The sequence below is a fragment of the Sciurus vulgaris genome, assembly GCF_902686455.1.
Source record: "Sciurus vulgaris genome assembly, chromosome: 4".
Taxonomy (NCBI): Eukaryota; Metazoa; Chordata; class Mammalia; order Rodentia; family Sciuridae; genus Sciurus; species Sciurus vulgaris.
In genome coordinates, this window is record NC_136464.1 from 138,445,588 (window position 1) to 138,472,019 (window position 26,432).

Genomic DNA, 26,432 nt, shown 5'->3' on the forward strand with positions numbered 1-26,432 from the left:
AAATGGCTTCAGATGTCATGGCAGAGCCCTCTGACATTTTAAGAGATCCTTGGGTAGGCGGCTAATTGCCCTGGTATTTCTTGGGATCGCAGGACTCAGCATCCCTGCTCTGGAGGATACACTCACCCTCATTCAGATTTATTTGGGTGTTACTTGGTGGCCATTGCATAGAAGAGAGTGAGAAAAGGGGGCATCTGAGAATGTAGGACGAGTTCATACTGCTGCCCCAGGGCGGGAGAGAGAAGGGAGGAGAAAGGTGAGGCGCTGAAGGGGTGGGGAACGCTGAGCTGGCCCGCGACTGTGCGCTGTGTGTGAGCGCGCTGTGTTGAAATGCCTGGCACATCGGTGCAGAGCGACAGAGCCCAGAGTGCGCTCAGAGTTTCCAAGAGTCTTGGTCTTCCCGCCGCAGCCATGGCAGAGAACTCCGACAAAGTTCCTATCACCCTGGTGGGGCCTGACGATATCGAGTTTTGCAGTCCCCCGGTGAGTACTGCCCGGAATCCTCAGTCCTGCTGGCGGGTTAGTCTTAGGGCCCGGGCTGCTCCTGAGTGTGGATCCACAGAGGGATCGGGGATTGATGCCGTTTAATGTGGTGTGTGTGGAGGGGGAAGGGATTTGGATGCCCAAATGTGTGCATGGGGTGGTGCCCCACGCGTGTGAGTATGCAAGGGGCTAGTGATCCACAGACAGGAGTGAAGAGGTCATCCCGTGGCTCTGGATAATGCAGTTCCTCGGGGCAGTGACTGCAGCGCAAAGTTTGATTATGGCACTTCCAAGCCTGAGGACAAGGGACCCTTAGAGGGCATGAGGGCAAAAGGACCCTTGAAGGAGCTCAGGACGGGCATTTTCCTACCCACTCCCCCTAATTTCCTGGGTACTAGACGCAGGGGTGGCGAGGGGTGAACCAAGCAGACACGATCTGTCCTTCTCCGCCCCTCCCGCAGGCGTACACCACAGTGACCGTGAAGCCTTCCAGCCCCGCGAGACTGCTTAAGGTCGGAGCCGTGGTCCTCATTTCGGGGGCGGTATTGCTGCTCGTCGGTGCCATCGGGGCCTTCTACTTCTGGAAGGGTAGTGACAGTCATGTAAGTCCAAAGAGCGGCAAGCCAAGCGCAGGCCGGAGTCGAGGTGCGCAGGGCCAGGAGGCGCGCGGGGTGGTGGGGTCCTCTCTGTTACTCTCAAATTTCCCGCTAGGTGGAGCTAGAGCACTGGTCCGTGAGGGGCCAACTCAGTGGCCCGCGGGCCCTCTCGCCCCAGCTGGTGCCTCTGTTTAAGGATACCTTCTCCCTTCTTCCATCCAACTCGCTATGCTGCTTTCTACTCATAGGTAGCATCATAGCAAGTCAAGGTGTTAAGAAAGAATATTGAAACGAAGAGCCACGGATACTGCAGTGGACCGTCGGAGGAAAGCTGTTGGACTCCCTTGGCCTGGGGCTTGCACTAGGCAGTTGTGTGATCTGGGTAGGGGATCTCACCTCCCTGAGCTTGCTTTTCTCGTTCGTAAAGGAAGAAATGGAACTAAATGACCTCTAAGACCTCTTCCAGCTGAGAAAGACTAGAAATTAAAGACCTAGGACAAAGGGAGGGGAGGAACAGTCAACTAGTACTTGTGTGAATTTGATCTTTCAGGAGGATTTTGTGTGTGTGACCTATTTTCTCCCCCTCTCTCTCTCCCCCTCACTCCCTCTCTCAAAAAAAAAAAAAAAAAAAAGAGAGAGAGAGAGAGAAAGAAAGAAAAAAAGTGTAACTTCCTTAATAGTGGCAAATCTCTTTTAAGAATCTATTCTGGCCTAGTCACATGTGATTTAATGGTAAATGTTTCACTAACTACTGTCCTGCCTTCTTTGTATGCAACTATTTATGTTAAAGCTCCATGGGCTCTCAAGGAATATAAAAGCTACTTCTAACTTGACTAGGCAGAGTTCCAGTGTGTTCTCTAAATACCTGAATGTGTTCACCTATGTAAAAGGGGGCATTTTATCTTGATGACCATTGCCAGGTCTGGTATAAGCTTCTTTCGACTAATGGAAAAGAATTCCATCTCCAGGGTATGCACAAAGGGCTCTTTCTTAATCACTGTCCTCCTAGGATCTGTGACTGCTGTTTCCCCCTTCTCCCACCATGAAATTCAAAGCATGAACGAATTCCAGTACTTAGAGAAAATGGTGCTGAAAGCAATTCAACCATTTTACACATCACATCTTCTGCAGTCACTGCATAATTTGTATTTTTAACTCAAATGCCTAATGTAGATAAGCATGCCATTTAGCACTGAGTCTGTTTTAGAGACTATATCAAATTTACAAGCATCAATTTGTAAGATCAGAATTGCACTGTATTTTGTGTGGATTTGAAAAGTGCCTTAATGTATTTGTATTTTAAATATAGAAGCTGGGCCAGATGCTCATGTTCTGAAAGCAGCAAATCTGAACCTGAGAATGTTTTCAATATCTACATCTCCATTAGTGGCAGGGTTTAGATTGTCATCCCTTTGGGAAATCTGATGGTATTAGAATATAAATGGTTTCTTTTGATAGCCAAACCTCAATAGTATAGGTCATTTGAGAATAAAAATAGCTTTGATTTTTAATTTTTTTAGTAAATAGTTTGGTCATGATTTATATAAAAGGAGTAGCATTTGGCATTTAATTATTCAAGACTAACATGGTTGATTGACAAGATTCTTAGAGAGTTTGAACAATCATACTGAATAAGCGAGTCTCTCTTTTTTCCTATCTTACACTTTACTGCAAGATGTTTGGTCATCTGGTTCAAGAGAGCAGTATTAAATTCTAAGAATACAGAGGAACAGCGAATCATATTTTATTGCCCATGATCAAAGTTATTTCTATTTCCTACACAGACAGAAGGATGAAGAAAATCATGGTAGTTTTTTTTTTTTTTTTTTTTTTTTTAATTCTCAAAATGCCTGATGCCAATCCATATTACTTGTCTGACAAACAAACCACAAAATTCAGAACAGAGTAAGCTTGGCTCCATGTAGGCATAGCACGTGCACAGGTCTGCCTTCCCTGAATACAAATCTAATCACCCAAACAAAACATAATCAAAAAAGGTAAGTCTTTGTCAAAAAGAAAGACGTATCAAACTAAATGGATTGCCCCTCTTTGGGGATTAGCTATACCTCAGCTGCTCTATGTCAGTTTTCAGAGGAAAATCAGCTGTAATTCACTTCTTCTCCCTTTTATGTGGGTAAGTCCCTGAAGACAGGTCTGAAATTTGACTGGAGGATCATGAAGCATGGGGTACTAATAATCAGGGGATAACTGACTGGGCTCAAATATTGAGGCCATTTTTCATCCACATTATTGTAAACGGAACAAGTCATTGAGATAGGGGAAATTCCCACCAATGGGAACTGACAGCCCCACCCAGTGGGATGAGGGGAGAATACCATTGCTTGAGGCCTTTCTTCTCAGACTAATTTTTCTAGACATTTTCCCAAACATTATGTAATTAATCTTATAGAACCTAGGCCTTATTAAAAACTCATTAGCAAATATCCTTGGCTGTAAAAGGCACCATATTGAGCAGAATTTTGGCAAATAATATACTTCATTGTACTGGGATAGAAATAGCCTTAGGTGCCAACAACTCCCTGAGCTTAGAGCAGATAATGTAATTGCTTGCTCCAGTAGCCCAGCTTTCTCCCCAGCTCAGAGCCCAGAACTATGGATCCACAGACTGGCTCCTGCCCTGTGATACCCTGTTCCGGAGGGCTTCAGGAAGGCTGAGACTTCTCACTGCTGATGCCATGAGGGATAGTACACTGTGCATACAAGAGGGGCTGATGCTGTTTTCCAAAGGATACCATCCCTAGTTAGGCAGCATTTGTTGTGGGGTAGGAGGGGATGAAATTAGAATCACAGGCCAGTCTTCTGTGTTACAATCCTGCCTCCCAAAGAACTGTGAAGAATTTGAAAATGGTTAAGTTCTTAAATATTGCATTGCTTAACAGTAAATGCTTATGGGCAATGCTGAAAAGAAGGGGGGGAAAAAGTCTCTTGTCACCTGAGTGGAGGACATTCTTGCCAGCAGGAAATCACAAGGGTCTTGTCTGCCAGGCTCCTTTCCACAGTCATCATTCCAGCCATGTGAACAGTGGCTGCTCAGAGAGCACCGGACAGAACAGAGTCTGCTTTCTCAGCCTGATCTGCAGAAAGCACTGGCTTAGCCAAAGAAAACAGGTTTTCCAAACCTGGCTGTGCATAAGGACCACCTGAGGGACAAAGCAAAAATAGATTGGTGGACTTTGCTCCAGCTCTACTAAATCAGAACTCCTAGAAGTGGCTCCTCTGATCAGGTCAGTGTGGGAGACAATGAACTGCAGGCATCAGAGTTCCTTAGAAGGAGGGAAGCGGGTGGTGAGATGGTTAGGCTAAGCTAGATACTGATGTTTTCTGTCCTGCTGAATGAATGCTGCTACCTGAAAGAGTGGAGGGATGGCAAAGCCATTTCTATATCTCTGATGATAAGGTAGTACTCTATGGGTCTGGTATTAGTGACTTTTCTCCAAGTAATGATCCTGTAACAACAGATAGGTTTTCCAGTGCTTCTCCATGTGGCAGTCACTCTTCATAATGAGGGAGAAAAGTCAGACTTGAATTGAGTGGGAGCTATTTGCAGTTTTGACTAGCTGACCTGACATCAGGTAGAAACTGTCCTTCATCAGTTCTCAGTCCATCCTCTTTGAAGATGTATACATATGCATATATGTCTGTGCACATAATATAGTATATATGTGTGTGTATATATATTATATATATATGTGTGTGTATATATATATATATATAATAGATAGATTTGTAGCTATAGACACGACTCTAAGTCCAAAAAAGAAAGAAGAGAAACTCCACTACTTCCTCTGCTGCACACAGGTCTAGCAGGACAGCAGCACACTGAGCAGGAGCAGCATATAAATTTTTTTGAGCCAACATCGTTATAAGATATCTAAATTAAGAGCCAGTGCAGTGGCACATGCCTGTAATCCCAGTGGCTCAGGAGGCTGAGGCAGGAGGATCACAAGTTCAAAGCCACCCCCAGCATCTTAGTAAGGCCCTAAGGAACTCAGTGAGACCTTGTCTCTAAATAAAATATAAGAAAGGGCTGGGGATGTGGGGATGTGGGGATGTGGTTAAGTGCTCCTGGGTTCAATCCTCAGTACCAAAAAAAAAAAAAAAAAAAAAAGTCTAAGTTAAGGAAGCCCTTTGGATCATTTAATTTAGTGGCAAACAAAAAACATATTTTTAAGTGGTGAAATTTTTCTAATGAAATCTTACTCAGAAATGTAACACACACACACACACACACACACACAAACACACACACACACACCAGAGAAAAAGCAGAACTACTCTGGCTAGACTGTGGATAGATAGGAAAGGAGCATCACAGTTCCACCTGCTTTATCACCCTCAGCTCTGGGCCATGCCTATGAAGAGTCAGAGCTCTAGGGACATAGATGAAAACCACCAATGAGATCCAACTTCTTCATTCTATACATGGCTGGTTATTTTTCCAGTTCCTGGGCCAGTCCTCTTCTGAGCCTCTCCTCTCTCATACATGCCATAGGTCTCATCCAACACAATGCACTACAACACCATAAGCCCATCCCATAGGGTGGAGTATTTCTCTTCTGAATGGGAATAGATATACACCTTGACCATGCTCTTTTCAAGTGCTGCTCTATGTAGGTATATTCTAGTTCTGTCTCTGGTCCAATATCTGCCATACTCCATGCCTCATCTTGACCAAAGGATTTAAAAGGTCACTTTTTAAACAGGTGCCACTACAGACAGACTTCTTCAGCTGAAAGCCCAGTTGACTTACTTCTCAATTTCCATTTATCCGTCATTGATTCTCAACCCAGCTGCATGATAGAATAAGCTTTAGAAAAGAGAGATCGTTGCTCAAACCCCATCCCCACAAGTTCTGATTTGATTGGTCCTGGGTGAAACCCAGGCATCATACCTGGAAAGTCTACCCAGGTGCTCCTGATGTGCAGCCAGGATTGCAAATACTGGAGCTATTTGAATAAGTATCAGAGACTATCAAAGATTTCAATTGTGATATAATTATTTATTTGTTCTAATTAGTTGTATGTGACAGTAGAATGCATTTACACATTTTGATCATATATAAATGGAGTGTAATTTCTCATTTTTCTGATTGTACATATTGTAGGATCACATCAGTCATGCAGTCATGTATGTACATGAGGTAATAATGTCTGTTTCACTCTCTTATCCTTCCTACCCCCATACCCTTTTCCCTCCCTTCACTCCCCTCTACCTAATATAAAGTAACTCTATTCTTCCCTATCCACCCCCACCGCCCTTATTGTGAATTAGCATCCACATATCAGAGAAAACATTCAGCCTCTGGTTTTTTGGGTTTGGCTTATTTTGCTTAGCATGATTTTCTCCAACTCCATCCATTTACCAGAAAATGCCATAATTTCATTCTTCTTTAAAGCTGAGTAATATTCTATCATATGTATATACCACATTTTCTTTATCCATTCATCTGTTGAAGGGCACCTAGGTTGGTTCCATAGTTTAACTGTTGTGAGTTGAGCTGCTATAATCATTGATGTGGCTGCGTCACTGTAGTATGCTGATTTAAAGTCCTTTGGATATAAACAGAGGAGTGGGATAACTGGGTCAAATGGTGGTTCCATTCCAAGTTTTCTGAGGAATCTCCACACTGCTTCCCATAATGATTGCATCATTTTGCATTCCCACTAGCAATGTATGAGTGTACCTTTTCTCCCACATCCTCGCCAACATTTATTGTTGCTTGTATTCTTGATAACTGCCATTCTGACTGGAGTGAGATGAAATGTTAGTTTTTATTTGTATTTCTCTAGTTGTAAGTTGTTTTTAAAGAAATCATTATATTGAGTGGTGTATGGATGAAGTCCTATATATTAATTCATTACTACTAAGGATGATTCCATATATCTCTGAAAAGTCTGAAAGCTATCTCACATACTGCAGTTCTAAAGACAAGCCCTGCATTGCTAGAAAAAGAAAGCACTACTAACTCTTATGTTCATTTCCAGATTTACAATGTCCATTATACCATGAGTATCAATGGGAAATTACAAGATGGGTCAATGGAAATAGATACTGGGAACAACTTGGAGACCTTTAAAATGGGAAGTGGAGCTGAAGAAGCAATTGAAGTTAATGATTTCCAGAATGTAAGTATATTTCATGCATTTAGAGAGTTTAACCAGGAAAGCCTACAGGACTTTTCCAATTCAAGGAGATGCAGCATCTCTCTCACACACCCACATGCTAACTGTTCTTTACGGTAGTAGAAGTGCCACTAATCAGCATGTGTCATGTAGCATATTCTTTCTGAGAAAGAATCACGCTTTGTCCTTCAGATTTTCAAAAGGAAAGGACAATACCCCCCATGGAAATATAATAATAATATGAAACAACAATAACAATACCTTTGGGCACAGTGGTGAGTATCTTTGGTCCCTGTGACTCAGGAGACTGAGGAGAAGGATTACTTGAGCTCAGGAGTTGGAGGCCACTATAGGAAGATTCTGTCTCCAAAGGAAAAAAGAAAGAAAACCAAAAACTAAATAAATAAACACCTTCAAATTCATAAATTTGTGCACTTAGAAAAACTAGCTTGAAAAAACAGATTTTTCTTATTCTGGGAAATAAAAGATATGGGCCTATAAGTCAAAATAAAACTGATTTTAAAAAATCACAATTGAAAAGAGAAAGTTCTTAGAATTATGTAAAGTCTTGGCAGAAAGAGTTGAAACAACTATTTCCAAGTAGTCTTCCGTAGCATAATAAATAAAATGTATCCTAGAATGTTGCTAGGTCTGAAATCTGAATTTCTAGAGAGGAGGGCAATTTTAAGGATCTCATAATCCCATCAACAACAGGTTGAATCTACTTACATATTTTTCCATTTAATCTACAAAATGAGCATGGGCAAATTTCTATATTGTAGTCTTAAGTTTTCTGATTATGACCTATTACAGCTAAACTGTTCAAGTTCCCTTTGAAAAAGAACGCTGTTTTGTTTTACCACACACAAAAAATTAATTTACAGGCTATTTGAGATGCTTTAGTATACATCTGCTACAAACCAGTGTCACTCCAGGACTACTTTCCCATTGGCCAACATAAATATCTTATTCTGTTTCATATTCTGCAATGAGGACGAGGCATTGGTATTTGAATTCTCCTATTAAATCCAAAGATGGAGTAGGTGAAACTTCATAATGAAAAAGGGCTCTTGAAAATAATGTCTCCTCTGATAGTTTATTGGTCCACAAACATCTCATTGACCCATCTTCCTCTGATTGATGAGAAAAACTAAAGATGTTTCTCATTTAAATGAAAACACTCATCTTGCTGGTACCAAAACACACTTTACAAGTCCTTTTGAAAATAACCAGCAGATGCTAACATTAGAGCCCTGCAATGTTGCATATTATTCGATGGTGACAAGGACAGGCCTTGTTCAGAGTGGTCTCTGCCCTGTGATAGGTTTTGCAGCTCCAACTGAGCCCAGTTGTACTTTGTGTGGTCATAGTTTTGCAAATGGTTCTGGTCAGTGCACAAGTATAATTTCTCTGGACCTATTACAGGCTTTTACTGCAAGACCCAGGACAGGGTAAGAGCATTTTTTCTTTGTACTACTCAATATAAACGAATAAAATGTGACTCCTCCATGTACATCATTCAATCCAAAGCAAAATTGAATGCCTATGATGTGCCACAATATCAAGATATGCAAAGGGAGCTACAAAGATAAGAAAAGATCTATCTCTCTCAAGATGTTCATGTGTCCTTTGAAAATATTTTAATCCCAAACCTATATATCTGTTTTATAATCCTTTGGTTCTTTCTAATAATGGTATTGATTGTGTTTTGTTCTCATAGACCAATAGGGCCACAAATATTTTATAAACTGATCAATTTTCTTTGATAGCTTCCACACCTCTCTAAGCCAGAACTGGTGAATAGAACATTTTTTTGATGGATAGTACCTGTTATGGGTTTAAACAAGCCTGGACTTTTGAAGACACATGAATCAGCCTCTATGGTCACACACTATTAGTTTCTTCTCTATTTTAGACCATCAGTCAAATTCAGGAAGTATTGACTGAGGCTCACTGTATGTGAGGGATGTTGCTAAACAGGGGGATGCAAAGATGACTGACACTTGTCCCTCAAGGACCATCCAGTCCAGTCTGGGAGGCAAACACACACACACATAGAAACTATGTCGGGTCTGTTCAGGAAATTGTTTAGATGAGCTGTGATTGGAGTACCCAGAGCACATATTGGCATTGCTGCCCATTAGGAGCTTTGAGCAGGTTTGACAGGGATGAGGACAATTGAATCAGGTCCTGAGGAACAATTTGGATTTCCACAGAGAGGTAGGGGCAGGGCTTTGGAGGCCCAGGGAAGAATGACCAATAGGAATGTGGGTTACAAAGGGGAAAGGAGACCTGTGGAGACATAGGTGGGGCCAGAGTATGACAGGATCTGAATTATAAGTGAATGATCCCCCCTGTTCACCCAGGACCCCACCAAGGATTTAATAGATCCTAACAAAGAAAAAAGAACCCCCAAAGGGGAACAGCACTGAAAAAAAGTACTTTGGGCTCTGTAACCTCAGAGATAAAAACATTGGGTTAATTCATAGTGCATGAGTTATGGTTCAAGGAGATTATAACCTCACGAGCATCTGTGCTATTGGTTTGAGCCCCTCAGACCAAATATCCCATTTAAATAACAAAAATCCTGTCTGGAAATTAAAAGATAGAATACACCGATGGGTGTATGGATGTCCATTGTACATTTCTTTTAACTTGTGAATATTTGAAATTTATAATTAGAAAGCTGGGAGGAGAAAAGGATAATATAACTTACCTAGGCAGGTAGGTTATTGATTTCAAAAAAATCAATATAGTCCTCAACTGTGACCTAAAGAACAAATAAAATGAAAGTAATTTGTAGTAAAATATGAATCTCATATGTAAATGTTTAGCCTGGTGCATTAAAGATATAATAAAGTCAAATGCATGTACTGATAGTTGAATGACTATCAATGCAGATGGACACAAGTGTGCTTTGGTAATGAAATGTTATATAATTTTCTCAAACAGTGGACATAAGTACCAATTTCTCTCCATTTCCACTGTAATTGCTTTTGTAGAGAATTCATTGCATATTAAAACCATGCCAAAAATCACTCTGTATTTATATATAAAACATTGTTGGGTTCTAGGCACAGATGCCTACAGATAGGTTTTTCTCTTAGAGCCAGGACAGTTAGTTCTTTGGGACTACCTCTGGCTCTGTGGGACCCAGTCTCCCTGGGCACTGCCCAGGAAGGTCAGGAGTATCCTGATCTTTGTGACAACAAAAAACTCCTCCAAAAATTTCTAAAATTCCCTTTGGGATTTAGTACTTTGGGGCCAGGACTCCCTGCCTTCCTGAAAGTCTTCTGGGAGTCACAGAAATAGATAAAATGCCCTAGAAGGAAAAAAAAATGTACAGCTAAGGTGACTTTTCTGATAAAAGAACGTCCGACTTTGGAAATCTTCACTCATTGCCTTTGTTAGCAAATTTCTTCATTATCACCAGCTTCTAAGGTCTTGATTGTTTGCAAAAGCAGCAGATTTGCTTGACTTTCTTGTGCTTCTTTTAGTTCCCTCTGTTTAATCTCCTAAGATATCTGGCCGCTTGATGCGGATTTGTAGCTAGACATGGTGGTTAATATGTGTGAATTCTTTCCTGCTGGTCCTGTCCCTGTGGGGTTTCAGTTCTCTGCAATGTGTAGACTGTCAGAACTAACGCAGTGCTAGATTCACATTTGGTGCTGTTAATATTTCAGCAGAATCAGCTCTTTCCTTGGGGGGTATGGTGTTTCCTCCCACACAGCTCACATTCAGAGGACACGAGTGTTTGAAGTTAAAAGAACATATTACATAGGAAGCCAGGCGTATCCCTCCCTGGCCTTCTGTAGTTTTGAACTGTCAGTCCTAGATTTACATACAGAATAAGAGAGCAGAACTTTGGGTGATAGCAAAGAGCAGTGGTTCTCTAAGTGTGTTCCTTAAGTCACCAGCAGGGTAGTATCCAAGAGCTTGCTGGAATGCAAATTTTAAATTCTGGGGGAGGTACCCAAAGCATTGTGTCTTATTTAACAAGTCCTCCAAATAATTCTGATGCAAGAGAAAGTTTATGAGACATTGGTACAGAAGAAACATTGGGTCCAAAGGCTATTGCGGTCATTTCGAAATTTAGTTTCCTAAACAAGTTCCTTTTGCTCTCAATTGGTAGTCCTCAACTTGGGCTGCATATTATAGATACCTGGGGAACTTTTAAGACTGCCAGTGCCAGACCAAACAAATGGGAATCTCTGGGGAGGGCCTAGCCATCTGTGTTCTTAAATCTCTCCAGGGGATTCTGGTGCCTAAAGTCAGACCTCCACAATCAGCCTTGAAGTTCCTCTTTGAAGCAGGAGATGGTGCCCATGCCTTGTCTGAATGAGAGTTGGGGCCAGAAGAAGGCAAAATGGGTCATGTATGTACACATGACCAATCAGGTCTCAAGGCAAAAAAACAAGGTATTTTGGGAAGAATGCGCTTTTCCTACTCCATTCGCTGGGTGCTACCCACCAGTTTCTGTAGGGTTCCTGGTGCTAAACTCAAATAAGGCAGAACTTTCCATGAATCTCCTCCAAAGTTGACAAAGTTAACAATTAACTTTGTTCTTCATCTAAAGGAACTGAGTCCTGAGCTAGGATCCCTGGATTTCTAAGTGCTTTTCTTCCCCCATTCCTTAGAACCGACTCTGCAACCAGTCTGGTTATCATCCTGACATCTGTCTCAACACAACCAAAGATTGTCAAAGTTCAGATTGGGGTAGTGTCTACATTGTTATGGAATAAAATTTATGACCTTTAGGACTATTTTTGGCTAATCACTTGTCCTGAGACCAAAACCAGCAGAGCAAAAGTAAATACTCCTGGGACAGAATATACAGTTACTCCTTGTGTCCTCTGCGGGTAGAAGCAGTGCTGAGCTTCAGTCAAGATGGTGCCTGAGCCAGTGCTTCCCTTGAGGCTGGTCCCCAGGCAGATGAGGAAGAGACACTGTTTATGATTCACGGGGGACAAAAACAAAACATCCAGGTTCATGGGTAAAGTTTGGAGCAGAGTTCAGCTCCTGATGACACGGTAAGCTTTCTGTTTACTCTGGGCTCAAGTAGCTTAGGCCAATTTGGAATTAGCAGAATTAATTTGGCCAATATCTTTCTTTGTGTGTGTGGTACTGAGGAATAAACCCAGAGGCTCTTTACCACTGAACTACATCCTCAGCCATATATATCTATATTGATATAGATATATATTTTTGAGGCAGGATCTTCCTACTCTTGAATTTGCAATCCTACTGCTTCAGCCTCCTGAGTCACTGGAATTACAGGTGTGTGCCACTGTGCCTGGCATTGACCAACATCTTTTGAGAATTTTTTTTGGAGCACCAAAAAGAAAAGAAAGAAAAAAAAAAAAAAAAAAAAGGACTCAGATACTGAAGTCGAGCCTGTAACTACATAAACAGTGTAGACTAAATGCCAAATGGGAGAGAGAGACAAGAGGACTCACCTAAACTGAAGTTCAGAGAGGTTTTGTGGAAAAGCTAGCAATTCATCTGAGCTTGTGGTCATAGGTGGAGTCACCAACATACTGATCCACTCAAATATTACCCCCCTGTAGTCACCTCCTATGCTGCCTAAAGTACTGTTCCCTGCCATTTCTATCCTTTGGTTTATTTTCTTTATAACTCTTCTCCTTCTCCTTCCTTCTCCCTCTCCTCCCCCAACCTCCTCCTTCTCCCTTTTTTTTTTTTTTATTTTGGCTACCGGGTATTGAACCCAGGGGTGCTTAACCACTGACCACATCTCCAGCCCTTTTTTATATTTTATTTAGAGACAGGGTCTCACTGAGTTCCTTAGGGTCTCACTAAGTTGCTGAGGCTGACTTTGAACTTGTGATCCTCCTGCCTCAGTCTCCCGAGCTGCTGGGATTACAGGTGTGCATCACCACACCTGGCCATAACACTTATTTCCACCTGACTTTCCATTTTTATTTTTAGTAAATAATGCTAAAAGGTAAATTCTATGAGAGAAGGGATTTTGTTTTGTTCATCCCCTATACCCAGCACCTGGAATAGTGCCTGGAGCATAATAAACAGTTAATAAATGAATAGATGGATAGATGGATGGAAACGCTTTTATCTCCTAGGGCATCACAGGAATCCGTTTTGCTGGAGGAGAGAAGTGCTACATCAAAGCGCAGGTGAAGGCTCGTCTTCCTGAGGTGGGCACCATGACCAAGCAAAGCATCTCCTCGGAATTGGTGGGTACCTGCGCTCAGACAGTGAGAGCTTTGGAAGCCGTTGTTTGAAGGCATAACCCCTTCCATCTCCAGGGACAGTTCATGACCAGAGTCTGAGTTTTATTTCTTCTCTACCAAAGCAATTTAAACTATTTTTGTCCTACTGGTTCTAAAAGATCATTCTGACGTGATGTGTTCAAGATTTGCGGAAGTTGCATTTTAAAGTGCAGAAAGGGGTGTGGTCCTGTATGATCCTTACTTGCCTGATCAGTGATTAAGACTCCACAGTAAAGATAAAGGGTCCCACAAGATAGAATATTCATTAAGGGGACCTCAGAAGCTAAGTTAACTCCACACAATGTAGGAATTCCTCCTGAATATTCTGGATAGTTGATCACCTAGTCTGTGTTAGGAAGCTGTGATAGGGGGCACCCACCAGTGGGCCAGCAGCTTTCTCAGGGGAAGTTCTAAATTGTTTTGCCCAACATTGAGCTGAGAAGGCTTCTCTACAATTTCTTCCTTTTAAAGGTCACATAATGAAACTATGTAACATCTATTTAATTCCTTTTCTGTGTGTCAATTTATGAGTTCTTTTGACATAGTTCCTCCATTTATTATTAGTAACTTGCCTTTAAGTTTGATCCTTTTAAAATTCACTAAGAATTGCTCAGAGTTATAAAGACACATCTAACAATCGTACCTTGTTTTTATGTTATGTTAGGTGTTACAAAGTGGTCACACCCATTATGGTGTACCATTTAAGTTGTTGCAAGTATGGAAAGAAAATGGGCTTTGGAATCGGAAGAATGGATTCGAATCCCATTGCTGTGGATGTGGCTTTAATTCCCTGAGTCTGTTTTGTCATCTGAAAATTAGGGGGTACACACACTATGCCCATGACCCTAAAGAATCTACTAGATGGTGAATGGTGTATGAAAGGTTGCTGCTCATTATTGCTAATTTTATTATGATCATCTCTGAGCCTTCTAGTATCCCTGAGAGGGAAGTGAAGCAAGTGTCAGCTCCCTGAAGGTGAAAGAGGGAAAATATGGGTAAGCGAAGATGCCTGGAAACTGCCTGATTGTTTGCCCCCAAAGGAGCAGCAGCAGGCGTTGTCTCAAAACAAAACAAAACACAAGCTAAAAAACAGTGTTGAAAGTGGCCCACGATGAGCTGCTTACTCCCAGTTTCCCCAGCATTCATCCTGTGAGATGTTTTCCAGACTCCATTGGTCCAACCATTCTCTTCTGATCATGTTCCACTGTTCCTCTCGAGCTGAACTGCTCAGAATGAAGCCCATGCTCTAAGCATGACCCACTGATGCCAATCTAAAAATGGGACCCAGGCCTCCTTGCTCAGACCACTGAACTTCCCTTATTGCATCATCACTTTTTCTTTATACATTTGTACCACTCCACTTCCAACTACAAAGACTTGTGAACTATCATCATCCTTGCCATCCTCCCCAGACAAGGACATGGAACTCATTCTCTGGGCCTTCCATAAGGACAAGCTCCTCAACCACAGCTGACCCAGATCTACTCATAAGCTTGCAGTGTATTTTATATGCGTTCTTTAAAAATGTTTTTTTCCCTGATTTTTAAAAATGATATTGTTACTGTAGAAAATTTGGGAAATACATACAAATGTAAAGAAGAAAACAACCCACAATGGCATAATACACAGATGACTGATGTTAACATTTTGGTGGATTTTCTGTGTATGTATGCAGGTGTGTATTTCATATTCTTTTCATAAGTGAGGTTGGACTGCTATACATTCTTTTCACTTTAGTTCTTTTACAATGTAGATTATATGACTATAATTTTCAAAGTCTTTTATTCTTGCATACTTCAGTGAATCTTCCATTTTTCACTATTTCAAAAAATAATAATTAAAAATAACCATTTTCGAATAAAAAAGAATTCACCATGTAAATATTTCTGTATTTCAATTTTTGCACCTGATTCTTAGGCCATAGAGGTAGAATATTTGTCCTGTGTTTTAGTTGTTTATCTCATGCATGGTAGGCCCTCTGATGGACAAAAGCCAATTCAGCCAATATGCTGTGTGAATTAGGCATGTGCTTGGCTGTCAGTAGCGGATAACTACACTTAGAATAACTTAAATAGGGACTTTTCTCCCACAGTGCAGAGGTAGGCAGCTGTGGCACTGCTCAATGGCCAGCTTCTCTACGATTTTTTAATTATTTATTTTTATCTTTCCTTCCAGCTCCAAACACGGTGGCACTGCACCACCTCTTCCTTAGTCAAAAAGAGGTTGAACAGGGCTAACTGTGATTTAATAGGTAAAAACAGGCCTCATCCCCCAACATACTTCAGCCTGAATTTCAGTAGTTGGCACTGACAGTCAGGCACTGTAGGCCACCGGAGAGTATGAGAAAGCAAGTGTCTGTCCTGGCAGGGGCCACTCTGCTGCCTCCAAGGAAGTAGGATTGTATTGTGAGGAAGGGGCAGGAGGAAGGAATGGGTAAGAAACTGCAATATGTGCCCCAAGATTTATTTAATATTTTTACCTTATAGAGTGCATCCATATGCACTATTCGAACCATTCCATTCTTCCCCACATTAGATTGTGGTGGGGCAGATTTATGCATCCCTTGCTCTCATACATTTTTCATCAGTTTGGTATAACTTTAAAAAGCTACTGTACTCAAAGAGCATTCGTTTCCTGGATGGAGCCATTTAATTTAAGGTAAATAACTGGATTACTTGAATGTTAGCTTCCTCCAATAACTTTAAGTTGTTTTAATGCAACCATAAGCCTGAGGGAGAAAGCATAAATGAAGTGCTGCTTTTAACTGAAAGCAAGGAGAAAACATTTTAATTTCTCCCACCTATTGCAAACTAATAAATACATGAAAGGAACAACCTGGAAAAATAAATTTGTCTCCTGGGTTATCAAACCATCCTCAGCATCTTGCGGTAGAAGAAAATCTAGGGTTTAGCTTTGAAATCCCAGTGGTGTGCTTGATGTGAGGAACATCTGAAAAATGTTTTGTTATAGCTGAGAAATGGAGAAATGGTTTATGTTAAATACGACTTTGAACTGGAGACATTAAAGAACCAATCACTTGCTTTTTCCATTGTTGTTAGGAAACTGCAGAACAAAACCCCAAAAGATTTTTCACTTCAAATGAAGGGTTCCTCTCTCCTTTATAGGATTTCAGAGTCTGTTCAATTGCTTTTCCACAAAAAACATCTTTGATCGAAAACATCAGATTAACCTAAATCTCAAAGTTGGTATCAAGTAATTTTCACTTCAACGCAGAACACTTCCATTCACACATCACAGCTATCCAGAGGCAGGGTAACAGGAGGTGTGCTGAATACTGTGAAGAGAGCTGCAAAGAGACTGAAACCTGAAAGTGGGCACGAGTGGCCCACACACTCATATGCGCACACACACACACAGAATTCTGTTTTTACAAGGCAAAATCATCTCTTAGCAACCCACGACTTGATCTGAAGCATGTCCCGCCATCTTCTTTGCTCAAGTGCATTTTGTTTTTACTTACAGGAAGGCAAGATCATGCCCGTTAAATATGAAGAAAATTCTCTTACCTGGGTGGCTGTTGACCAACCAGTGAAGGACATCAGCTTCTTGAGTTCTAAAGTCTTAGAACTCTGTGGCAACCTCCCTATTTTCTGGCTTAAACCTACATATCCAAAAGGTATCATTTTAAGTTCTTTTATATATATATATATATATATATATATATACACATACATACACATATATATATACATATATGTTTGTCTCAAAGTTTCTTTTTTCTTTTTGAAGGATACTTTTGCTGCATATAGAATTCTAGGTTGGCATATTCAATTTTGATATGAGCACAGTAAATTTTTAATTTATACTTCTCATTTTTTTTTGCTTTTTTAAAAAAATTTTTTTAAATTTATTTTCTCTTACTGTTGCTTGGAATTCTCCCTGGTCCTGTGAGGTTCCTCCCTGCCTTTCCACAGGCCTGTGCACGTAACAAGAAAGAGAACATCAGGATGCATGTGATGATGTCTCGGTATTTAGCATGAGATAAAAGACAAAATGACAGCTGTGACTGCCATGTGGAAGGGAAGGAGCATCAGGGTTAACAGGAAGCAGAGCAGGAAGACGGAACACTACTGCATTACCTGCGACTTTTATTTATGACACTCCCACTTCTTGCTGCTCTGCCCCTTAATCTCAGCTGTTTGCACCTTCTGATTTTACATTTTTTAAAATTTCTAAGGCATAGAATCAAGGGACTAAGAAACTGTCATGCCACTGAATCTTTATTATGTTCAAACCTAGAATTATGGGACAGCCAAAAGCTGCTGTGGGGATAGGTTGAGATTCCTCAAATTCTAGGCTTGAGCATCAGCTTCCAAGTCTGGAGAAAATAAATTCCAGGTCCCTGGGGTTCAGAGCTAGGTTGGAGCATATCTTTGAGCTATTTCCAGGTGACAAAAGGCAGGTGAGCCCAGCAGGCCTGGCTCTTTCCCCTTAATTTTTCCTATCCCTAGAGGGCCTCTCACTTCACTTCTACTGCAGTCACTGACTTCCCCAAGGCCTACTTTGTAACTCTGGTTCAAGTAGGTGGGGGGAGAAAGCCTTTCTCCTCACACAGCTGATATGGCTACGTTTTCTCAAAGATTCTACTGAACACCAGGAAATAGTAGCATGGAAATGAAGAAAATAGAGGCATTAGAGTCACTAGGCTTGGTGGAAGACTTGGTATGGGTAGTTAGCGTTTAACAGGTAGTTTCAGCCATTTTCAAGATGAGAGTTCTAGAGATGGATGGTGGTGATTTTTGTAGAGCAACGTGAATGCACCTAATATCAGTGGATTGCACACTTTAAAGTGGTTAAAATGAAAAATTTTTGTTCCTGTTTTACCACAATTAAAACAATACCCTACCAGGCTGATAAAGTATAGGTTTCTGGTTCTTCCATGACTATCTTATTCTTAGTTCCCAGTCTGTTTCAAAGCCTGGAGGAGATGGCTACTCTCTAGGCTAGGACAAGCTGGCAGAATCCAATACATAAGCCACTGACAGTGGCTGCCAGACATACTTGGTCCAGGAGGATCCTCAGGCCAGATGTAGGATACCATGTCAGTAAGTAGTGTCTGTCACAAAGGGCTAGAGAAAGGGCTGACAAATGGTCTGTGTTTTTCTCATCTATGTTCTTGCTCAGGTCAGTGGTTGTAACACAATTCTATGGCCATTTGCCAAAATCCTGCTTTCTAATCCCCACCTGCCTTCACCTAGGTTGGTGTGTTAGTCAACTTTTTGTTGCCGTGACAAATACCTGAGGAAAACAACATAGAGGAGGAAAGATTTATTTTTCGCTCATGGTTTCAGTTCATGGTTGGTGGGCTACATTGTTCTGGGCCTGAGAAGAAGCAGAACATCATGGCATGGGAAAACGGCTCAGCCTGTGGCACCTGGGAAGCAGAGGCTGGTAGGGAAGGAGCTGAAGACAAGATATACCTTTACATGGCACATTCCCAATGATCTACTTCCTCCAACCATGTCTCACTTACCTACAGTTTCCTCTCAGCAGTCCATTCAGCTACCAATGAATTAATCCATTGCAGAAGTTAGAACCTTCATGATCTAATCACATCCCAAAATTCCACCTTTGAACACTGCTGCATTAGGGGCTAATCTGTGAACACATGACCCTTTGGGGGAACATTACAGACCCAAACAATAGTAGTGGGTCTTCTTGCTTTCTACTATCCAGGAACCACCTTTTCCAGTCAAGGACAAGAGTCCCCACACTCTTATCATGTACAGCTCTCTCTAATCACATTCTGTCTGAAGACAAGTCTCTTACCTAGAGTTCATTCACTCATTTGACAAACTTTTATGAAGGCCTATCATGTACCACATAACTTGTTTTAGGCTTTTGAGGTGCATCAGTGAACACAATAGACAATATTCCATCCCCTCAAGGAGTTGGACACTGTAGCAAGAGGATATAATGAATGCTAAATTAAAATAAGAAAATTATATATTATGATACAAGTTGCTATGCAAAAATAACAGTGCAGGACAAGGGGGTAAGGAGTGGGGATGGGAAGACAGTATGATGAGCAGTGCTAAGATGACAGACACACTGAGTAACTTCACCATTGAGAAAGAGCTTGTTCCATTCATCCAAGATGTTCTTTGGTCCCTCACAGTCCAATAGCATCCTAAGTATTCAGTCATCACAACATCCATACAAGAATGACACATAACAGGTTGGGGTTGTAGCTTAGTGGTAGAGTGCTTGCCTAGCATGTGTGAGACACTGGGTTTGATTCTCAGCACCACATATAAATACATGAATAAAATAAAAGGTCCATCAACTAAAAAAAAAAAAAAAAAATGACACATAAGAGGCTGGGAATATAGCTCAGTGTTAGAGTACTTGCCCTCTGCCACTGAATGTACAAGGCCCTGGGTGCAAGCAATCACTAGAATGTAAACAATAATAAATTAAAAAATAAAAAGAATCACACATATTCTATGCATGAGAACAGTAGAAACCAGCCAAATACCCCAAGATTAGAAAATTAAAGATATTTATCCTTTATATATTTGTTTATATATATTTTTTATATATTTAATATATATATAATGAAATATCTTTAACATTAAAAATAAAGAAAATGAAGGGTTAAGCTGGGCACAGTGGTAAATACCCGTAATCCCAGCCATCTGGGAGTCAGAGGCAAGAGGATCACAAGTTTGAGACAACCTAGAACTCATCTAAAAGTGGGGGGGATTTTCTCAATCTTTTGTAAGTACAGTTTTATTTTACAATAAAATCAAGAAAATAAATCTCCCTCCAAATAGTGTCTGGTTCCCCATCTAATTCTAGTAAAAGTCTTCAACTCCAGGGTCCAGCAGCCCCTCTCTGCAAACTGGAAGTCTGTAGGTCACTGGGGTCATTTATCAAAGGTACTGTGAATGGTGTGTGGGCACAGGTAAGGGAGGCAGAGAGCAGATGTCCTCACAACTCTGACTTTGTGCCAGGAACTGTCCTTCCTTGAGCATTATATTTTGTCCTTATTTAATCTTCACTAAACTGTTGAGATGACTCTTCATATTCCTATTCTGCAGATGAAAAAAACCAAGGTTCACAGGATCAAGTAATTTGCCTGAGGTCATTCACCTAGTGAAAGAAAGAGTTGTGAACTGAATCCAGGTCTCCCTGATGTTTATCCAAAGTTATCTATGGCTTTAAAGCATATCTAAGTGTTCGTAAATAACAAAGCATGATATAATCATCATCATCTGGCATTTGAGTGCTTATATTCCAAATACTTGTGCTAAATCCTTTAGATACTTACATTAACCACATCCCTATTCTATGAAGTAGATATCATACCCATTTTACAGAGGAAGAAACTGAGGCTCAGGGAGACACCAAAGTGCAGGCTGTATGGTACTTTTCATTTGTTACTCAGTCATCAGTGGCACTGCAGGATAAATGAGGCAGTGTGATTAACTAGAAGAGGGGTTGGAAGTCAGAGTTCACATCTGTCATTGTGGCCAGGCCACTTGGTCTTTCCATGATTTTATGCTCATGATATGAAAGTAGCTGCTTTTTCTGTCCCATAGAATTTTTTGTAAGAATCAACTAAGATAATGTCCCTTGCAAACTGTAAAGCTTTATACTACATCCCAGTTCATTAGGAATAGTTATGGCTATTGGGTTATTAGGCCATTACTTAGCATGTGAGAGGCCCTTGGTTCAATTCCCAAAAGCACTAAATAAAATGTTTTGAGGAATGCTTAGGGCTGTAAGAAACAATACAGAACAGCAGTGGTTTCAACAAATATGGCTTTGTTTTTAATTTTTTTTTTTAATAGCCAGAAGCCTGAAGGTATGAGGCTTGTAGCATTATCAGTTCCTCTGTGATACAATCAGGTTTCTTTCTAGCTTACCATTTTGCTATCTGTAGCATGCTGGCTTACCATTTTTGTGCCTAACATTTAATAGTCATAAATTGGCTTTTAAAACCCCAGATATCACATCTGCATTCAAGAAGGGTAAATAAGACAGAGAGAGCCATATCTGTCCTGTTGTACCAATAAAACCAAGCTTTCCCACAAACTGTTCAAACTGCACTAGCATATTCTGCTAGTGCAGTAATGGTCATCTGTCCACTCCTAATTGCAGAGGTAGAGAAAATATTTATTTACTCAGTCGCACAGTGAAGGGGGCAAAGAAAAAAGGTGTTGAGAATGGAGATTTGTCAAACGTTTTTCAACGTCTGCTTCAATTAGTATTATAAAACCAAAATGAGTTATCTGTTAACCCAACACTCTAAAGCACTCTTTCATAAATCAATCAGTACAAAAAGTTATGTCTACTCATGTTTATATTTTGATATCCTTATGTTTTTCACCCTGAAAAATGAAGATCTAACTTCCTTAATCAAATAAAAGGATTAACACACATCAATTTTTGCAGAAATTCAGAGAGAAAGAAGAGAAGTGGCAAGAAAAATTGTTCCAACTACCACAAGAAGACCACGCAGTGGGTCACGGGGCAGCCTAGGCCCTGGAAGACTGAGTAATGAAACCAGACCTAGTGTTCAAGAGGACGCTGAACCCTTCAATCCTGATAATCCTTACCACGTGCGTACTGGTGTTTTGGTGACATGCCCAGAGGAATACATTCAACGGAACACTGAAATGGTGTTTCTACTTAAATTTCATACAAGCAGTTAGTATTCAACTGAGAATTTTACTCAATTATTTTAAAAATAATCATCTATTTGGCACAAGGTTTACAATTAAGGTATAAGACGACTTAAGCGTTGCCTACGTAGTGTAAAATCCTGATTGGTTGTTAACTCTATTCAGTTATTTTCTGTGCTCTCCCTTTATATATATATATATATCTTTATATATATATATATATATATATATATTAGTTGTCGATGGACCTTTATTTATTTGTGTTGCTAAGGATCAAACCCAATGTCTCACACAAGCTAGGCAAGCGCTCTTTCCACTGAGCCACAACCCATCTTGTGCTCTCCCTTGAGCACAAGGAAAATCCACAAAAACAAATTCATATCAATCAGAAATTTGATTACTTAAAAATGTTTCCAAGTGTGTGCGTGTGCCCTGGAGGCAACACACAATATGAAAGTATGCTCTTTTCTGCTTTAAATCTACTTTATTCATCCATTAAAGACATTTGTGGAGAACCTGTTCTTCCTCAGGTGTTGTGACCACAATCATTCAGAAGCAACTTCTGCCCTCAGAGCTCTCAGGCCAGTCAAAGGGTAGACTCAAACACAGATGAAAACACCATAGCCTGCAACCTGAGAATTGATGCTTGTGAGGATGGCACTAAGGTGCTAAAAATTCAGATCTTCAAAGAAATACTTTTTACCATTACTGTTTTGCAGGCAGCAACATACACATTTGCAACTAGTTACTAAAATTAAAAAAATGCATGCAGATTTTTTTAAAAACCTGTACAAAATGAAAAGCATGTTTCCCTTTCACCCCAGACACTGCCCCCAACAACCTATTAACAATTACTATTTGCCCAGTTTCTTTGCAGAAATGTACACACATGTGCAAACACCGTAACACAAAAATTCTATGCCTTGGTTTCTGGCTTATGGGATTTTTTTTTTTTTTTTTTTTTCCTCAGTGCTGGGAATTGAATTCAAGCACTCTACCACTGAGCCACATACTCAGCCTGTGTTGTTTTCTTTCCTTCCAGTTAAAATATAGTATTTTGGAACTGTTTCCTATCTCCCACATAGTTCTACATCATTTACTTTTCATTTTCAAGATTGTCCTATAACTTGTATATACCATTAATTCTATTCTCTTTTCATTTAGTAGTATTCCAACATATGAATGTACATAAAGGTAAATAGTTCTGCTTTGGTAGCCTTATAAATCATTTCTGTATGGCAAATTCCTTGTACAGAATTCACAGGGATATGAGTAGTAAATGAGGTAATGCAGGTGAAGTCTTAGCACAGGGATTAGTACATAGCATTAACTTGCTCATTGTTAGCTGTTACTATTTTTTGTACACACATGAAATGTCTTTAGCATACTGAAGCATAGGTCTGCTGCATAGAAATAGATGGGACTCTTACATTTTAAAGGAGGGTACCAAATTGCTAAGGAATTAGACCAGCTACATGTATGTAAATGGTAATGGAAGGAGATCCATTTACTACCAGAAGGAAAAAAAAATTATTTTCCTTTTTCCCTTGTGACACTGGGGGTAAACAAAGGCCTCGGGACACATGCTGAGCACACACTCTACCACTTAGCTACTCACCCATCAAACTCCAAATTTTTACAGTCTTTTGGGTGTTTTTTTTTTTTTTTTTTTTGCCCGTCTTTTATTATATGTAAGGTTGAGCATCTTTTCATATGCTTTGTATGTGTGTAAAGCATTCAGTCCTACACTGCTGCTTCATGTGTTACATTTTCTAGTTTATCATTTTTGGCTAATGTTTTAGGAAGATTTAAAGCAAATAGTATCCTCTAAATAATCCAAGTCTTTTCAGAAAATTCAGGATGCCATAGTACTTCCCTAAGCACATACGACTAATAAATGAAATCTGAAGAGGCAAACAAATTTTAATGAGTTTATCCTGGAGGTGGCTGGATGGGCTGAACCGGTTCCACGGATGAGGGTATCAGCCCCTTTACAGGATGACTTTGCCCTGGGTCCAGATTTGAGAGATCCATATTCTTTGAGAAACTCCCGTTATATTTCTCTTTATGTGTTTTGCCATTATCTGTCCTTCACATACACCCTTAAGGAGAAAAATTCTGCAGTATCATGAGATTTCCTCCTCACTTTTTAATCCTGACAAGTCTTGCTGAACCCAGAGATGAGGAAAGGCCTCAACCAGCAGAGCTTTTGACACCCCTTGCCCAGAAATCAGCTACAATTTGTCAGTGGGTTGTCGTCGCAGATGTACCTAATCTCAAGAGATGAGAGAGAAAAAAAATCTAAAGAATAAAAAGAGAAAGATAGGAGATATTGAGGACAATATTTGAACATAGGTTGTATCGGTGTTAAGGAATTGTTAATTTTGTTAGGTGCAATAATGGCAGTGTGGTTGTGTAGGAAAATTTATGTATTTATAGGTGAAATGTCACAATGCCTTCAATTCCCTTCAAATTCATCTCAGAATTTACTTTTGTCTAATAGAGGTATTTATGTTCAGTATGTTTTCTCCATTTTTCAGTTAATTTGAAAATCTTAATACCTGTTCACCCAATTAAAATTACACCCCCCCAACACCAGAATCAGTTACTTTCAAGGAAAGAAAGTTAAATTGAAAGTTTCTTGGAAATATAATTCAATATATTAAGAACATACAGAATCTTGATCCATAAGTATCCTTCAAATGGTATACCAGATATGCAAATTGAGCAGAGGGCAGATTCTTCCAAGCTTTGTAATCCCAGCAATGAAAATAGACATTTTTACATCAACATGATTTTGTTTGGCAAAGCTGTCTTGAGTATTATAGACCCTTTATGTCTCCATGGAGACAACATTCCCATTTTGCTGCTGAAATGAAGGCAGGAGAAATTAAATGACTTGACCATGTTCTGGAAGCAAGTGGAACTGGAATTAAAACCTGTTCTTAGCTTAGACCAATGGTTTTCAAAATGCACACCCAAGAGCCCTGGAAAAAATGTAGTAAAGAGGGCACCAGTGTCCCACTGACTTAAAATTAGCAGTGGCAGAAATGCCACTTTTGATTATAGTACTTCCTTTTTGTTTTCTAATTTGAAACTAGCTGAGTCATTATTCAGCGGTAACCACAGCTCATTAAAGGCAAGGAGGTATTTCAGAGTATCATTAAAAATCCCCACAACTTTCTGCCAATAACAGATTACGTAGGAGAAGATTCCTTGATGTTGGAAGAAATTAAATGATGGCAGTTACAAGTAGATTTTACTGATTTCTTGTGGCATAACTCAGTCAAAAACTCAGGATCTTACTTTAAAATAATATGCTGTAACCTCATTATGAAGAAAATACAAATAATTCTTTTATTTCACAGCAGCAGGAAGGAGAAAGCATGACATTTGACCCTAGACTGGATCACGAAGGAATCTGCTGCATAGAATGTAGGCGGAGCTACACCCATTGCCAGAAGATCTGTGAACCTCTGGGGGGATATTATCCATGGCCTTATAATTATCAAGGCTGTCGTTTGGCTTGCAGAGTTGTCATGCCATGTAGCTGGTGGGTTGCCCGTATCTTGGGCATGGTGTAAAATCATTTCATGTATCAGGTGATGTCAAATAAAAATTAACTTGTGAGTTGACAACCAAAGAAGCATAAAGCATGCGGATGCTGAGGGACCATAAAGTATTTCATTCTCAACCAGAGCACTGGTATCCTAGACAAAAACAACTTCTCAACTGCTTTCCAGAACTTTATCTAGTATGTGCAAGTACACTGAAAAGACAGTATAAGTCTACAATGCCATGATATATTATTTGCTTTGCTTTAATAAGGCCTACTGTAATTCTTCCCAAGCTATTAATAAACATGAAAATTTTACAATGTGTCAAAGACCTCCAACACTTTTTTTCACCAAGCCACGAATCATTTCAAGTCACTCTGTTATTTGTAAAAAATTCCCCAATTAATCTTTATTGTTCTTCCCAGTCTTGCAAAAATGCCTGGAGTTCCTAGATTAAAAACACAAAAATAGGACCAATAATGGAATCTACCTGAAAGTAAACAATGCAAGTCTCACTCTGGTAGCTTATGAGGAACTCTTTATCTATAGTTTGTGCTGGCATGTGACTAACAGGTGGCTGTCTTATGTAGTCACCTCTAGGCAGGGTATTACAATAAAGAAAAACATAATAGAAGGTAAACTAGACTTGTGGGGAAGGACATTATTGACATTCTGAAAAGCAGGTCTTCATACACTTTTCAATCTTTTTTCAATAAGTGGTTGTTGAGTAAGAAGCAGCATAATGATTTTTACCTTT

At 40.1% G+C, this 26,432-nt stretch overlaps 1 protein-coding gene across 1 annotated transcript; it reads left to right on the top strand.

Annotated features, from left to right (window-relative positions):
- Positions 1-259: 259 nt before the first annotated feature.
- CNMD (chondromodulin) lies at positions 260-26,432 on the top strand. Its single transcript, XM_079136864.1, has 7 exons — positions 260-483; positions 945-1,085; positions 7,085-7,225; positions 13,318-13,431; positions 16,951-17,104; positions 21,889-22,055; positions 25,487-26,432. The coding sequence occupies exons 1-7, from the start codon at positions 331-333 to the stop codon at positions 25,700-25,702; spliced, it is 1,086 nt and encodes a 361-aa protein (XP_078992990.1). The 5' UTR covers positions 260-330; the 3' UTR covers positions 25,703-26,432.